At 33.2% G+C, this 14,310-nt stretch overlaps 4 protein-coding genes across 4 annotated transcripts; 2 read left to right on the top strand and 2 right to left on the bottom strand.

The window, feature by feature from the left end:
- Nucleotides 1-6,703: 6,703 nt before the first annotated feature.
- FPOAC1_011757 (uncharacterized protein) lies at nucleotides 6,704-8,501 on the top strand (the record flags this gene model as incomplete). Its single annotated transcript, XM_044856124.1, has 6 exons — nucleotides 6,704-6,788; nucleotides 6,857-7,090; nucleotides 7,141-7,251; nucleotides 7,358-8,136; nucleotides 8,188-8,421; nucleotides 8,469-8,501. 6 exons carry the CDS (start codon nucleotides 6,704-6,706, stop codon nucleotides 8,499-8,501), a joined length of 1,476 nt encoding a protein of 491 aa, XP_044703437.1.
- A 499-nt stretch (nucleotides 8,502-9,000) lies between these two features.
- FPOAC1_011756 (uncharacterized protein) lies at nucleotides 9,001-10,368 on the bottom strand (the record flags this gene model as incomplete). The annotated part of the gene is made up of 6 exons (XM_044856123.1): nucleotides 9,001-9,218; nucleotides 9,338-9,409; nucleotides 9,468-9,582; nucleotides 9,667-9,783; nucleotides 10,054-10,276; nucleotides 10,343-10,368. 6 exons carry the CDS (start codon nucleotides 10,366-10,368, stop codon nucleotides 9,001-9,003), a joined length of 771 nt encoding a protein of 256 aa, XP_044703436.1.
- Nucleotides 10,369-10,737: 369 nt separating this feature from the next.
- NUO40 (NADH-ubiquinone oxidoreductase 40 kDa subunit) lies at nucleotides 10,738-12,315 on the bottom strand (the record flags this gene model as incomplete). Its single annotated transcript, XM_044856122.1, has 9 exons — nucleotides 10,738-10,836; nucleotides 10,888-11,223; nucleotides 11,275-11,433; nucleotides 11,488-11,629; nucleotides 11,685-11,776; nucleotides 11,833-11,927; nucleotides 11,996-12,058; nucleotides 12,112-12,125; nucleotides 12,188-12,315. 9 exons carry the CDS (start codon nucleotides 12,313-12,315, stop codon nucleotides 10,738-10,740), a joined length of 1,128 nt encoding a protein of 375 aa, XP_044703435.1.
- Nucleotides 12,316-12,844: 529 nt separating this feature from the next.
- On the top strand, nucleotides 12,845-14,132 carry FPOAC1_011754 (uncharacterized protein; the record flags this gene model as incomplete). Its single annotated transcript, XM_044856121.1, has 3 exons — nucleotides 12,845-13,112; nucleotides 13,179-13,414; nucleotides 13,491-14,132. 3 exons carry the CDS (start codon nucleotides 12,845-12,847, stop codon nucleotides 14,130-14,132), a joined length of 1,146 nt encoding a protein of 381 aa, XP_044703434.1.
- Between the last annotated feature and the right edge of the window lie 178 nt (nucleotides 14,133-14,310).

Below are 14,310 nucleotides of genomic sequence, written 5' to 3'. Positions count from 1 at the left end.
TATTCTTAAGTATTTTATTTCTTTATAAAATAATTAAAATCTTAGTTATATATAATAAATTTAAAATTAAAGGATTTATATAAATTAAAAACCTAATATATTAAACTTAACTTTTTCTTAATAATTAACTTTCTTAATAAGATTATAATTAATATAATAATAATTAAACTTTATAATAAAGAGAAAATAAAAAGCTTCTATATATATAGTAATTACTTTTTTCTTTTATAATTTACTATTAAATACCTTTAAACTTCTATAATTAATTAATCTTTAGTCTATTTATTACTAATTACTTTATATTAATTAACTTTATAATCTTTACTTAATATAATATTATTAAAAAGAAATAATTTAATATTAAATATTAAAAAAAAAGCCTTTATAATAATATATCTAGCTATTTAAAAGGCTATTTCTTTAGTAAAAAAGATATTATAAATACTTATTTACTTAATAATAATAATAAAGACTTAAAATAATTAAAATATAAAGTTAAATATCTTTAAAAAATTAAATATAATAATAATAATAATTATAGCTTTATTAAATTAATTACTTTTAATTATAAGATTTTATTATTTTTTATAAGATATTTTTAAATTAATAAATAAGACTAAATAATAATAAGGCTTAAGTAAAAGCTTAAATACTTAAGAGACTTAAAGAAAAAGCTTATAAAAAGGCTTAATATATATAAAAATAAAGTTATATTTCTTAAGGTAATTAAATTAAACTATAAGTATAGAATTTAATATTAATACTTTAAATTATAAGTAGTTTAAGTTAATAAGGTCTTTAATAATCTTATTAAATTAATTAAAAATAAGATTATAAAGAATAAAATTAAAATAATTAAAATAATAAAGGCTTTTATATTAAAGGCCTTATAAATAATAAAAGCTATATATAAAGTTAATAAGGTTAATAAAATTAATTAAAGATTAATTTAAGGATTTTATTAAAAATATAGAAAATTAAAATATAAGCTAATTTAAAGATAAAAGTTAACTCTATAGAAATTAATTTAATTATATAATATACTATCTTAAAATTTTATTATTAAATATTTATATTAAAATATTATAATTTTAAATTATATTTTAAACTAAAGGAAAAGTTAAGTTTAATATATTAAGTTTTTAATTTATATAAATCCTTTAGTTTTAAATTTATAAGATAGCTTTAAGAAGACTTAAGCTTTAATAGAAAGTAAAATAAAAAAACAATTATCTTACTTTAATATATAATATATTAAGTTAATTTAAATTATAATTATAATATTAATTATATATTACTTTATAATTTAATTAAAAGATAATAACTTAATAGCTAAGTAATATATATAGTATTTCTAGTATACTTATAGCTAGATTATTAAAGCCTTATATATAACCTTAATTTAATTTTAAAGTCTATATATTCTTATAATAAAGAGATTAAGATATATTTCTATAAAATAATTACTATTAATTAAAGATAATATAGTATTAATTATATTTAACTATAAAATCTTATAATTTTTTAGTCTTTTTATTCTTTAAGGGGATTTATAGTAAATTTAATAGGAAATATAATAATTTAATATAATATATTACTATATTAAAGGTAAAACTAGCTTTATAGAAAAATAAACTACTTTTTAAAATATAATAAGTTAATATATATTATAATTTATAGAATTAAGAATTTTTATTTAAACTATTAAAAATAAATATAAGTATTTTAAATAATAGCTTTTTAATATATTCTAGCTATAATAGCTTAAATTATAAGAAACTCTATTTAAATTAAAGTTAAATAAAGAAATATATATATATAGTTAAGAGTTTAATATAAAATTAAAAAGTTAAAGTAAAAGCTTTATTAATATTATAAATAATTAAACTTAATTATATATTTAATCTTTTACTATATTATATAATTACTATAATCTCTTATAATTATAAGTATTAATAGTTTTAATAAAGTAAATTAAACTATATTTATTAGATTTTATAGAATAAAAAGTAATTTAATACTTTATATTAAAAATTAAATTAAAAGATTAAATTACCTTAGTTTAAAATATAGTTTAAAATTATAATATCTTAATATATATTTAGAAATAGAATTTTAAGATAGTATATTATATAATTAAATTAATTCCTATAGAGTTAGCTTTTATCTTTAAATTAATTTATATTTTAACTTTTTATATTCTTAATAAAATCCTTAAATTAACTTTTAATTAACCTTATTAACCCTATTAACCCTATATATAGTTTCCCTTATAAAGCTTTTAATATAAAAGCCTTTATTATTTTAACTATTTTAACTTTATTCTTTATAATTATATTTTTAATTAATTTAATAAGATTATTAAAGATTTTATTAATTTAAATTATTTAAAACTTAAAGTATTAATGTTAAATTTTATATTTATAATTTAATTTAATTACTTTAAGGAATATAACTTTATTTTTATATATATTAAGCCTTTTTCCTAGTTAATAAACTAATTAATAATATATTAATAGAATCTTATAAAGTAAAATTAAAAGATTATATAATTAGATAATTTATATTAAAATAGCTTTTAGCTTTAAGCTTTATTAATATTAACTTTAATTTTATAAACTTAACTTTTTTATTACTTATTTAATTACTATTAATCTTACTTATTACCTTTAATTATAACTTAAAGGCCTTAATTATAATTACTACTTGCCTTTTTAATTATTTAAACTAATTAATATATAAATACTTATTATTATATATATTAATTTTATCTAGGAATTCTTTTTATATATATAATAAACTTATAGCTAGCCTTTTAATAAGCTTCTTCTTAAGTCTATATAGACTCTTTAATATTATTTTTAGCTTTTAATTCTTTATATATAAAAAATAAAGCTTATAATTAAAGGCTATTAATTTAATCTTAATAAAATTATTTATTTTCTTAATTATATAAAGGTTAATAGCCTTTATATATAACTCTTTTAGTATTATTATATCTTTATAAGACTTAATAGATATTTTAATAATCTTAATATTAAGATTAAGAAAGTAATTATAATTAATAAGTTTTAATTTAAAGATAGTTAATATTATATTATATAAGACTTATAAAAGTAATTAATAAGATACTATAAGGGATTAAGATTAATTAATTTAATTTATTTTAGTAATAAGTAGCTATAAATATCTTAAATAAGTAATATTATAAACTTATTAATTAATTAAAATTAAAAAAGAAAGAAATTATTATTATTTATATAGTTTAATAAAAGCTTTTTTTATTTATTATTAATATTATAAAGTTTAAGTAATTACCTTATTAATTATATTTATATTAAAAATTTTATCTTAAGAGAAACTATATATAATTCTTTAATTTATATAAATAGATAAAGTATTATAAATAACCTTTAATAAAACTAAAAAGGGTAAAAGTAATCTTATAATTATATATTAAAACAAAAAATTAAGCCTTTTTATAAGCCTTTTCTCTAGGTTTTTTAAATATTTAAGCTTTTATTTAAGCCTTATTACTATTTAGCCTTATTTATAGATTTAAAAATACTTTATAAAAAATAATAAGACTTTATAATTAAAAGTAATTAATTTAATAAGATTATAATTATTATTATTATTATATTTAATTCTTTAAAGATATTTAGCTTTATATTTTAATTAGTTTAAGTCTTTATTATTATTATTAAGTAAAATAGTATTTATAATATCCTTTTTATTAAAGAAATAGCCTTTTAAATAGCTAGGTATATTAGTATAAAGGCTTTTTCTTCCTAGAAATAAGTAATATTATATTAAATAAAGATTATAAAGTTAATTAATATAAAGTAATTAATAATAAATAAACTAAAGATTAATTAATTATATAAATTTAAAGGTATTTAATAGTAAATTATAAAAAGAAAAAGTAATTACTATATATATAAAAGCTTCTTTTATTTTCTCTTTATTATAAAGTTTAATTATTACTATATTATAGTCTTATTAAGAAAGTTAATTATTAAGAAAAAGTTAAGTTTAATATATTAAGTTTTTAATTTATATAGATCTTTTAATTTTAAATTTATAAAATAATTTTCCTTTATTAAAAATATTATTTAAATTACTATAGTTATATTATATTTAAGTTAATAAAGGGAAAGTAAATTATATAACTTTATTAATTTAATTATAATATAAGCTTTTACTTAATTTTTTTAAACTTTATATTAAACTCTTTTATATATATATAAATTTCTTTATTATAACTTTAACCTTAATAGAGTTTCTTTATAAATTAAGCCTTTATAATTAAACTTATAAAAAGCTATTATTATTAAATATATTAAAATATTATAATTATTATAATAAAAAGCCTTATCTCTATTAATTATATTAAATAATATAATTTATTAAGAAATATAATCTTTTTAAAATTATCTTTTAAATTATAATAATACTTATTAAATAAGTCTTTTTCCTTTATAACCCTATATATATTATATATAGAGATTTAAAGAGATAAAAAGAAATATAAAAGTTTATAATTAAATATTATTAATATTACTTTATCTTTTACTTTAATTAATTAATTCTAGTTTATTAAAATATATTTTAATAAAATTATTAAACTATATAGCTTATTAAGGGTTAATTAGCTAGCTTAACTTAAGGCCTTAAAGATTAAATAGTAATTTTAGCCTTATTAATCTAGGTAATTATATAATATAATAGTATAATATAATATATTAAATATTTTAATTATAATTAAATTAGCTTAATATATTATATATTAAAAGTAAGATATTTTATTTAATTACTTAATTATTTTTTATTATAATTATTATATTAAATAAAAGTAAAGAAAAATAACTATATTATCTTAAATTCTTTTTATATATTTATTTTAATATTAAGTTTTTATTAAATCTTATTAAATTATATAGCCTTATAGCCTTATTGCCTTTTTTATTATATCCTCTTTATTATTTCTATATTAAGTTTATTAAGAAAGTTATTTCTCTCTTAAGTTATATTAACTTTTAAAGACTAGCTTAATAGCTATATAATTATAAGATAGCTTTAAGAAGACTTAAGCTTTAATAGAAAGTAAAAAAAATAAAAATAAAAAATAAAAAGATTAAACTATTAATATAGAAAAGAGAGATATTTCTAGAGGTAATATAGTTAAGTAATTATATACTTTAAATTATAAACTTAAAGATAATTATTTATATTATAAAGATATTTAAACTATTTAATAATTTATAATAAATAATTAGCTATTTATTTAATTATAATAATTAAAATAATAAAGTTAATTAAAATTATTAAAATTTTAAAATATTAGTTTTTTATATAATTATTTTAAGTTTAATAAGAAATTTTATATAAAAATAAAAGCTTCTTTTAAAGATTAATATATATTATATAAATATAAATAATTACTTATAGTAAGTATAATCTTAATTAGTAGTTTTAATAGTAATTAATTATTTTATAAAGAAATAAAATATTTAAAAATAATAAATATTAATAATAAAATAATATTATAAGGCTATAAAGTTATACTTTTTAATAAGGTTTAATAAAATTAACTTTATATTAAAGAATAAAAGCTCTATTAAAATTATAATAATATTATATACTATTTTAAATTTATATTAAATTTATATTTAAAGAAAATTTAAATTTATTATCTTTATTTTAATAGCTATATAAAGAGATAAAGCTATTTTTTTAATCTTTATTATAATTATTTTAAAGTTAAATATTAATTAAATTCTTTCTTTTTCTTAATAGCTATTTTATAAATATTATTAAAAAAGCATTAAAGATAGTAGTTATTAGTAAGGAAATTCTATTAGGTTAGGACTTTTTAATGCCTACTGTATTTATACTATACTCAATAAGTAAGAAATATAGATCGTTCTTTCATAAGTTACACAACCCAATAACGCATTTCCCTACTAAGTCTAGATACCTAGTACATACTAGACTACTATAGGTACCTTAGTACCTTAGTAGTTAACTGTTCAATCACGTTTAATGTTTACCTATGGGGGAATGGCTTAATAGCTGTATGCTTATCTTATCGCCTTGCATGACAAGGATGTAATTTTTATGGACGGCTATGATGTACCCATTCCGCCAATCTCAGGCGACAAGGTACGCACTAAGGCATCCTGCACCTGCTGCAATCTCCCCCTGTCCTTGATATAGTTTAAGTTACAGTGGCTTCACTTCTGCGCGCTGGACCATTCTTGCATTTCTATTCTAATTCATTCAATTATTGCATTTGTTCCAAATAAAATCAGTCAGCTCAAAAACTCCTGACTATCATCCTTTCTTTATTGAAAGGCTACCGACTAAATCTACTCTTCTTTTTAAAACACTACATCCCCTTCTGTTAATTCGGCCCCTCGACGGGAAAAGACGACCACAGCAATTGTCCGACTTTCGGCCTGTGCCTTGCCATTCAAATCCCCCGACGACGAATAATCAAGAAGCACCGGTACAATCGCAATTGAGTTAACTATTATAACTGTCTCCCGTACCATACCATACCCGCTGGCGTCGGGCCTCTCGATAAATTTCGCGTCGTACCTCTAATCGCCTACTTGAGCTACCTTTCATCAACCTTGTTCTACAAGAGCTTCATATCTTCGCCCAGCTTGAGCCCATCACAAAGACTCAATCGCCCATAATGTCCGCACGGCCAACAACTCCAGCCTCTCCTAAGAATGTCAGGGTGAAGTCGCCGGTTCCTGGACTGCCCATGTTTGGCTGCGGTACGCCCCTCGTCTTTTCTGTAGCTTCAATTACCAAGAGTTTCTTTGTCGATTTCTAACTGTTCTAGAACACATACAACTCCTCCTGAGCAAAAACCAGGAGGTCATGAACAGTTCTATTACACACTACAAGTTGATTCTCCGCGGAATCTTTGATGCGACACCGATCGTTCCTCAGACCTCGACACTAGACGGCCGACCCGTCACATCGCTCACCTCGAATTACCTCTGCCTGCAGTGTCCGTCAACCGTAACTGAAGAAGAACGCTTGAGACATGGGACTAAAAAACAGCATCGATTCTGTTAGTTGCCTTCTTCTGCCGCCTCCTAGTGCTCTGCTAACATGGCGCAGATGTCGACTCCAGAAGTGGCTGCCTTTATTGTCAGATATGCGACGATTATATTTGGGATCCAACTCTTGAGGAGCTACGGGTGAGAAAGATAGGAACGGGTTCTTTTTCTGGTGAGTCTTTGCATCTGCGGGTTTGCGGTTCATTATTTCCCAACCGCGGCTGGAAAACAAGCAGTCTCTGCAACGGTCCTCTTGCTGACCGTCACCGGTTATATAGGCCGAAAGAGGAAACACGACGAGTTATTCACGGGTTCTTTTAAGGATGATCCGCGGTTTATTTCTAACAATACAAACACGGCTTCATGCCGAGCCAACGGCCTACGTGGCATCTACAACGCCGGTGCCACCTGCTATCAGAATGTCGTTCTACAGAGCTTCCTGCACAATCCTTTGCTTAGGAATTTCTATCTCAGCGATGGTCACCAGAGCAGTGACTGCCAGGTTCCTCATTGTTTGAGCTGTGCCATGGATGACATGTTTCAAGATTTCTATGCTTTAGAGACAACCAATGGCTACACCGCTGCCAACATCTTGTCGGGGTTCTGGATTTCGGAGAAAAAGGCATTCGAGAATCTTGTGACCACCAAGGAACAAGATGCCCACGAGTTCTTTCAGTTCTTGGCTGAAGAGCTCCACGAGCGTAACGGAGATGGTAAAAAGCCAGAGATCGGCAGTGAGCATAGTTGCAACTGCATTATGCATCAGACATTTTATGGTAAGATGCAAACAACAACGACATGCCAGAACTGTTCTGGCCAAAGCAACTCTATCCAATCATTCTTGGACTTGAGCTTAGGCCTCGAAAACGTCGTTCAAAAGAAGAGTAAAAGAACGGGACAGAAGAAGCCTACTGTCTCTTTGCAGGATTGCCTCGATGAGGAATACATCAAGTACGACAAGTGCGAGTATCGGTGCAACAACTGCAATGGGACCCAACAAGCGAAACGACACACCAGCATAAAGCGGCTGCCCAATGTGCTGTCGATACAACTCAAGGTAAGAGATGGCCATGGGTCAATCACGGTGTGCATACTAAGGATATCGTAGCGTTTTGAGTACAGGCATGGTCGACACGATCGCGCTGCCTCCAAGGTTGATAACGAAGTCAAGTTCCCGCTACAACTCAATATGATGCCCTACACTAATCGGGTTCGAAATCACGACAGCCGAGAAAGCCTTGAGCTAGAGCGGTCTTGTACGTATGATCTACTCAGCGTCGTGGTACACGTCGGTGAGCTGGACACTGGCCATTACACATCGTACTGTCGAGTTGGCGATCAAGTGAGTTTTGCCAGTATTCGAGATGATAGTACAACACTAACACATAGCAAAGTGGTTCAAGTTCAATGATCACAAAGTAGAGTTAGCCAGCTTGTCTGACGTTCTTGGGGCTCAAGCCTATCTTCTCTTCTATATTATTCGCTCACTAGCTTAACCTCTGTAGATATAACTAGTTCTCTTTGATGGTAAGCAGAAACTATCATGAGCTAGATGTGTGGGAAAGGCGTCAAAAGACATGGAATCTAGGCAAGCAGAAATCACGTTCATCAGAAACCAACGATTGGAGTTTGATACATTGCATGGCGTAGGTATTCAGTTTCGTTTATACCTGTATTAGCATAGTGGTAACGTAATATTGCACGGTATATCCATGTGCTTCTCCGGCTTCTCTCTGCCTGGCGGACTCCTTCGTTTACTGATAGACTGACAAAATGCATGAGCATCTCCGTAAGTCGGATGTGCTGCTCAGCCTAACATACTTTCAACCAGTTGTCGGGTCATATCTTTCACGAGTCTTGCGACGATTTGATACAGCAAGTTTCTTTTTCAAAAGCTTTGGCAGTTCGTCCTTCTGCCATACTAATCGGATTCATCCGATCGCCAGTCCCAGGTCGAGCTCTCGAAGTTGGCGTAGCAGTAGTAGTGATTGCTCAAGCCTGCATGAGCAGGCTCAAACGTGGTTGGGTAGACTCCGACAGAGCTATAAAGCTTGTCAATGATGGGAGCCATTCGCTCGCCAGTGCAGACAATGATACGGGGCGAGTTTGGTTTGATGAGCCAGCGGCCGGTCAGGGCAACTGCGCAAATGGCACGTCAGTACTGGAGGATACTTGAAGATATGCTTTTGAGTTACAAAGATTCCTCTGCAAGATTACGTAGTAGAATGCTTGGGAGATTAAGGTATGACATAACTTACACTTTGTCTGACAGTCATCGCTGAAAAAGGGAGGATCAATGATAACACTGTCCAAGCTTCCTTTCAGGTTATCTGATGACACCGAGTTAGTCGACTGAGGACAGCATTCAGCAGATCAAAGCGGCTATACGTGGAAGTTGGAGAGGTCGTTGGAAGTCGTAGAAGACGAATTCAGGGAAGACGCTGAACCGGTGGTCGTGCTCAAACAGTACCAACTTTGGTCGATCTTGGACGGGCCAGAACCTCTATACAACACTGGTTAGTTGACGCATATCTTGTGCACGTGCCCTCTTTGAGTAAGAATGGGAAGTCGTAGGGATATTGCTTACAAGACGGTTCTTGAGTGCAATAAACACACTTGGTGTCGATACTACACCAATCGTTGAACTTGATGATGCTCCATCGAGGAGCTGATCGGCCAGTGCAAAGGCAGTTTCGTCCAGGAACTAGATTACCGATATGTCAGTTTTTTAAGGTTTTTGAAGTTTTGCTTGTTTCGGATTGTCAATATCATGAAGTTGTCGTCTATCGCTAGGCGCACATCTCGCGCCAAGAGCACCCAGTGCTAAACCAGTACGTAATAAATACCCCATCACTCGATGCAAGATCCTGGAAGCCGATCCGAGAAGCCATCTCCACTGGCGTGACCAAAGATGAGAGGCCACTGGACAACAGATCTGCCCTGTGCTTTGTTTTCTACACCTCGTTTTACGTACCCAAAATTGCGATTCGTTCCAGTCCTCCGTAAAGGCGGCCATGCTCAGCGGCTGGTCGTCCACGTCTTCCGCTATGGGGTCCTCGTCCTCCGGTTCGACCACCCCGAGTCCGGCTCCGGCTCTTGGGGCGGCGCCGGTCCTCAACTTCTGGAACGTCCTTTCATATGCATCCTTTTCGGCGTGGAATTCGGCTAACGCGGTCAGGGCGTGACTCGAGAGGCTTCTGCAAACAAATAAGTCAGTAAACTGGGGCGGGCCATGCAACAAGTGCATATGAAGCTCCTCTTACATGGGTTCTTCATCATCAAAAGACATTGGAAAGTTGTGGTTGAGACTGCTCTTCTTGTCTCGATGTACGACTGAGCGCAAAGGTTCAAGATGGATGCGATTAAGGGTTTTGTGTGAGGGTTCGGCGGGGTCCTCTTTGCTGCTCCTCTAAAGGTCTAGAAGCTGCACGAGGGGAGATCACTATAGGGTAGTTGAATGTGCATTGACTTCCTTCCTGAACTTCAATTATCTGATATGCTTTCAACCTAAAGAAAACCTGTACAATTGTCAGATCTCGCACACCTCTAGTTTATGCGGTCCTATATACACGGACTATTATCGACCTGTCCGCTCAGCCCTTAATCCACAACTGCCTTTCCAGCATCCATGGCACGCAAAAAAATCGATTCCTTTTCTTTACAATTCATCCAGGACGTGGATGTACTTCTTCTCTTCCCGCTTCTCCTTCTCTGTCGCAGGGGGAAGGTCGTAAAAGTTCTGACTTCGGAATCCTTGCTGGATAGGGGTCAGTCTATGCGTTTCAGCACGATAGTCAGCAGCACTCACCAGATAGTGGTAGGTGAAGTTGATGATGTCACCAGGCTCGATGCCGAGGTCTTTGAAGGTCTTTGCCTTGGGGTCGATGACTTGGTCCAAGAATTCTCTCTCAACCTCATCAGCTGACAGAGTGTGCCACCAAAGCACCTTGTTCAGCAGCTCAGCAACAGGCTTCAGAATAGCCTTTGGCACGTTAACGTGTCGTCGCTGCTTGTAAATCTCCTTGTCAACCATGACGGAAATTTCCTCCATGCTGTACTTCTTGGGTCCGTAAAGCTCGAAGGTCTGTCCAGCAGTGGTGTCGTCGAAGAAGATCTTCTCAAGAGCAGCGCCGACATCAATCGACTATGACTGTTAGCAACCGGGCACTGGGCGATTATTCTCACTGCAACTTACGTGAACGGGGTAGAACTTCTCTTGCATATTATTGGAAGTGAAAAGGTTCGTAACACCAGCTAGCTTCAGCAGGAGGTTGTCCTCGAAACCAAAGATGGGGGCAGGGCGGACGATGGTGGTCTCTGGGAAAAGGCTGCGGGCAACCTCCTCAGCTCGGCCCTAGATTTTTTTTTATCAGTCTCTCCTCCTTGGCGAACCAGGACTTTTACAAACCTTTGTACGGTAGAATTCCGAGGTGGATTGAGAGTTGGCACTATGGGACGAAACGTGGATATATCGGTCGACATCATACTTGCAGACGGCCTCAACGATTCGCTCGGTACCCTCAATGTGCACATCCTCCAAGGAAAAGTTCCTGGTGCTCATTTAGTTTCCATTTTCTCGTCTTGGTCCCCGTTTTATCAACATACTTGGTTGGATAATCACGGCCGATCAGGTTGAAAACAGCATCCGAGTGTCGCACACTGGCCTCGATTGAAGGGGTGTTTCGAAGATCGTGCTCCTAAGTACGAGGTTACTGAAAAGCTCCTGAAAGTATTTAGTGCAATTGAAGCGTACGATGAAGACAACACGACCGAGATCTCCAGTAACTTTGAGATGACGCTTGGCCATCTCCTCACGGTACGGAACGACAACAGTACATCCCTGGCGAGCTGGTACCCGTATTAGTATTTCAATTGCTCATCTCCCACTATCAAGATCCAATACAAGGTTGGCTCACCCAGTCGGTTAACAATGTATCGTCCTAATTGGCCAGTTGCGCCAAATACGGTAACGGTATGACCTGGTTGCTCTTCGTTAGTGTTGTTCGTGGTCATCATAGCTCGATCGTCGTACCTCCAAGGGATGAGCTAAAAAGAAAATATGATTAGAAACAGGCTCGACAGTGCCAATGGACCATGGTTTATCTTACCGGCCACCCTCAACACGCATGATAGGCTTGCCAGTTCGAGTAATGGAAATATCAGAAAGGAATCGCTTGCCGGCGACATTGAAAGCAGCCTTGCGGGCTACCCGCGCAGCAAGTAGAGGCGAAACCATTGTTGCGAATATACGGGTTGCGTGACAAAACGCTGCTGTGCCTCGCAATTGGCCGTAGATCGTCTCGTCTTCAATACGTAGGCAATGTTTGGTGATGCTAGCCAAGGTAGAGCCTCGGGAAACTGTAATTGTAGATCACGTGACAGGTCACTGAAATCTTACTGCTTGTCATTGGCCATTCGTTTTGAGATGGTCTTCCAAAGGCAAGAATGGTCCGTGCTTCTCGATGTTGCGACAACCAGGCTGCCTGGTAGCCTCATTGATGAGCTAAGGACCTCCATCCCTCTATCTCCACTGCAGTAACTATTAACCTTCACATATCACTTTCACCGATCATCGCGACGACTTCCAAACGATATCGCGATAGGCTGGACTGAAATTAGATATTTAGTGAGCCTCTCTGCTAGGAAAGACCAGCACTGGTTCATCCACATATACTCTACGAACCGAACCGGGCAGGCAAGCTACCTAGCTGTGCACGTCACCAATACCCCCCGATTCCACCGACACCACATATATAACAGCCAACATGAGTAACGACGCTATTGCCGACTTTCTTTCCGAGCAGAGAGATGAAGCTCCCGAAGAGTTGCAGCCTCTCATTCTCGACTTCGAGAACTTCTGGGAACGAAAGCTCTGGCACCAGCTTACTGATGCCCTCATCGATTTCTTCAGCCACCCCGAGAGCGCCCCCCAAAGACTACAATTCTACAGAGTCTTTATTCTCAAGTTCGCCGATAAAATTAATCAGTTGAAGCTTGTGGACCTAGCATTGAAGGCAGCAACAGAGTGCGATGGTAAGGTCCCCATGTAATATGCCCGGACTCGGCGGGTTGCTAATCGGTGGTGTTTGGTTATTATAGAGGACGAGGAGCGCCTTTCCTTCCTACAGTCAGTCGCCAAAAAGGTGGACAACGAGAACTCTCAAGATGCCTACGTCTTCGCTCTAGTTGCCGTCGCCCAAGCAAAGCTAGACTTGGAGGAACTAGACGGGGCGCGTAAGGATCTTGATACAGCCGAGAGAATATTGGACTCGTTTGATTCTGTTGAGAATGTTGTCCACGCTGCTTTCTATGACGCAAACGCTATCTACTATCAGGTATGAATACTAAACTTCCGACTCTGATCTCAGAACTTGGGATGCCTCCATGAAACCCCACTAATCCCTGCCTCAGCGCAAGATGGACTTTTCCAACTACTACCGCACCGCCCTTCTCTATCTTGCATGTATCGATATCAGCGAGCTTTCCCCCGAGGAGCGACACAAGCGGGCCTATCACCTCAGCATTGCTGCTCTTGTCTCGACCAGCATCTACAACTTCGGAGAACTCCTCCTTCACCCTATTCTCGACGTCCTCGCCAAGAGCGAGCACTCTTGGATGCGAGATCTGCTTTTTGCCTTCAACCGTGGCGATCTCGCAGCTTATGATCAGTTGTCGGATCGAGTTGATTCCCACAAACTTCTTAAGAGCAACTCGACGCATCTTCACCAGAAAATCTACCTTTCTGCCCTTACTGAGGCCGTCTTCCGTCGTGCGCCCCACGACCGCACCCTTACTTTTGCCACTATTTCTCAGGAGACCAAGGTTCGTCCAGAGGAGATTGAACATCTCATCATGAAGGCTCTGAGCCTTGGTTTGCTGCGAGGCACCATTGACCAGGTAGATGGTGTTGCACAAATCACTTGGGTTCAACCCAAGGTGCTCGACATGAAACAAATTGCCGCAATGCGTCAGCGACTACTTGACTGGGACTCGAGCGTCAACCAACTGGGTAACTGGATCGAGTCGGCTGGCAAGGATGTATGGGCCGCGTAGAACATGTAACCGTCAAGAGTGTTTGGAGGGGGTATAGGGCAAACAAACCGAACCAATGTGTACAGTATAGACAGATAGAGACTTTTCTAGTGGTAGATGACGACATTTTACCCAGAGCAAGACTCTTGATTCTGAAGTTGGTCTATTCCACCCCAGTATCAGAGCCACTTTATGAAGC

The sequence above is a fragment of the Fusarium poae genome, chromosome 4, assembly GCF_019609905.1.
Source record: "Fusarium poae strain DAOMC 252244 chromosome 4, whole genome shotgun sequence".
Classification (NCBI taxonomy): domain Eukaryota; kingdom Fungi; phylum Ascomycota; class Sordariomycetes; order Hypocreales; family Nectriaceae; genus Fusarium; species Fusarium poae.
This window is presented reverse-complemented; position numbering and strand designations above follow the sequence as displayed.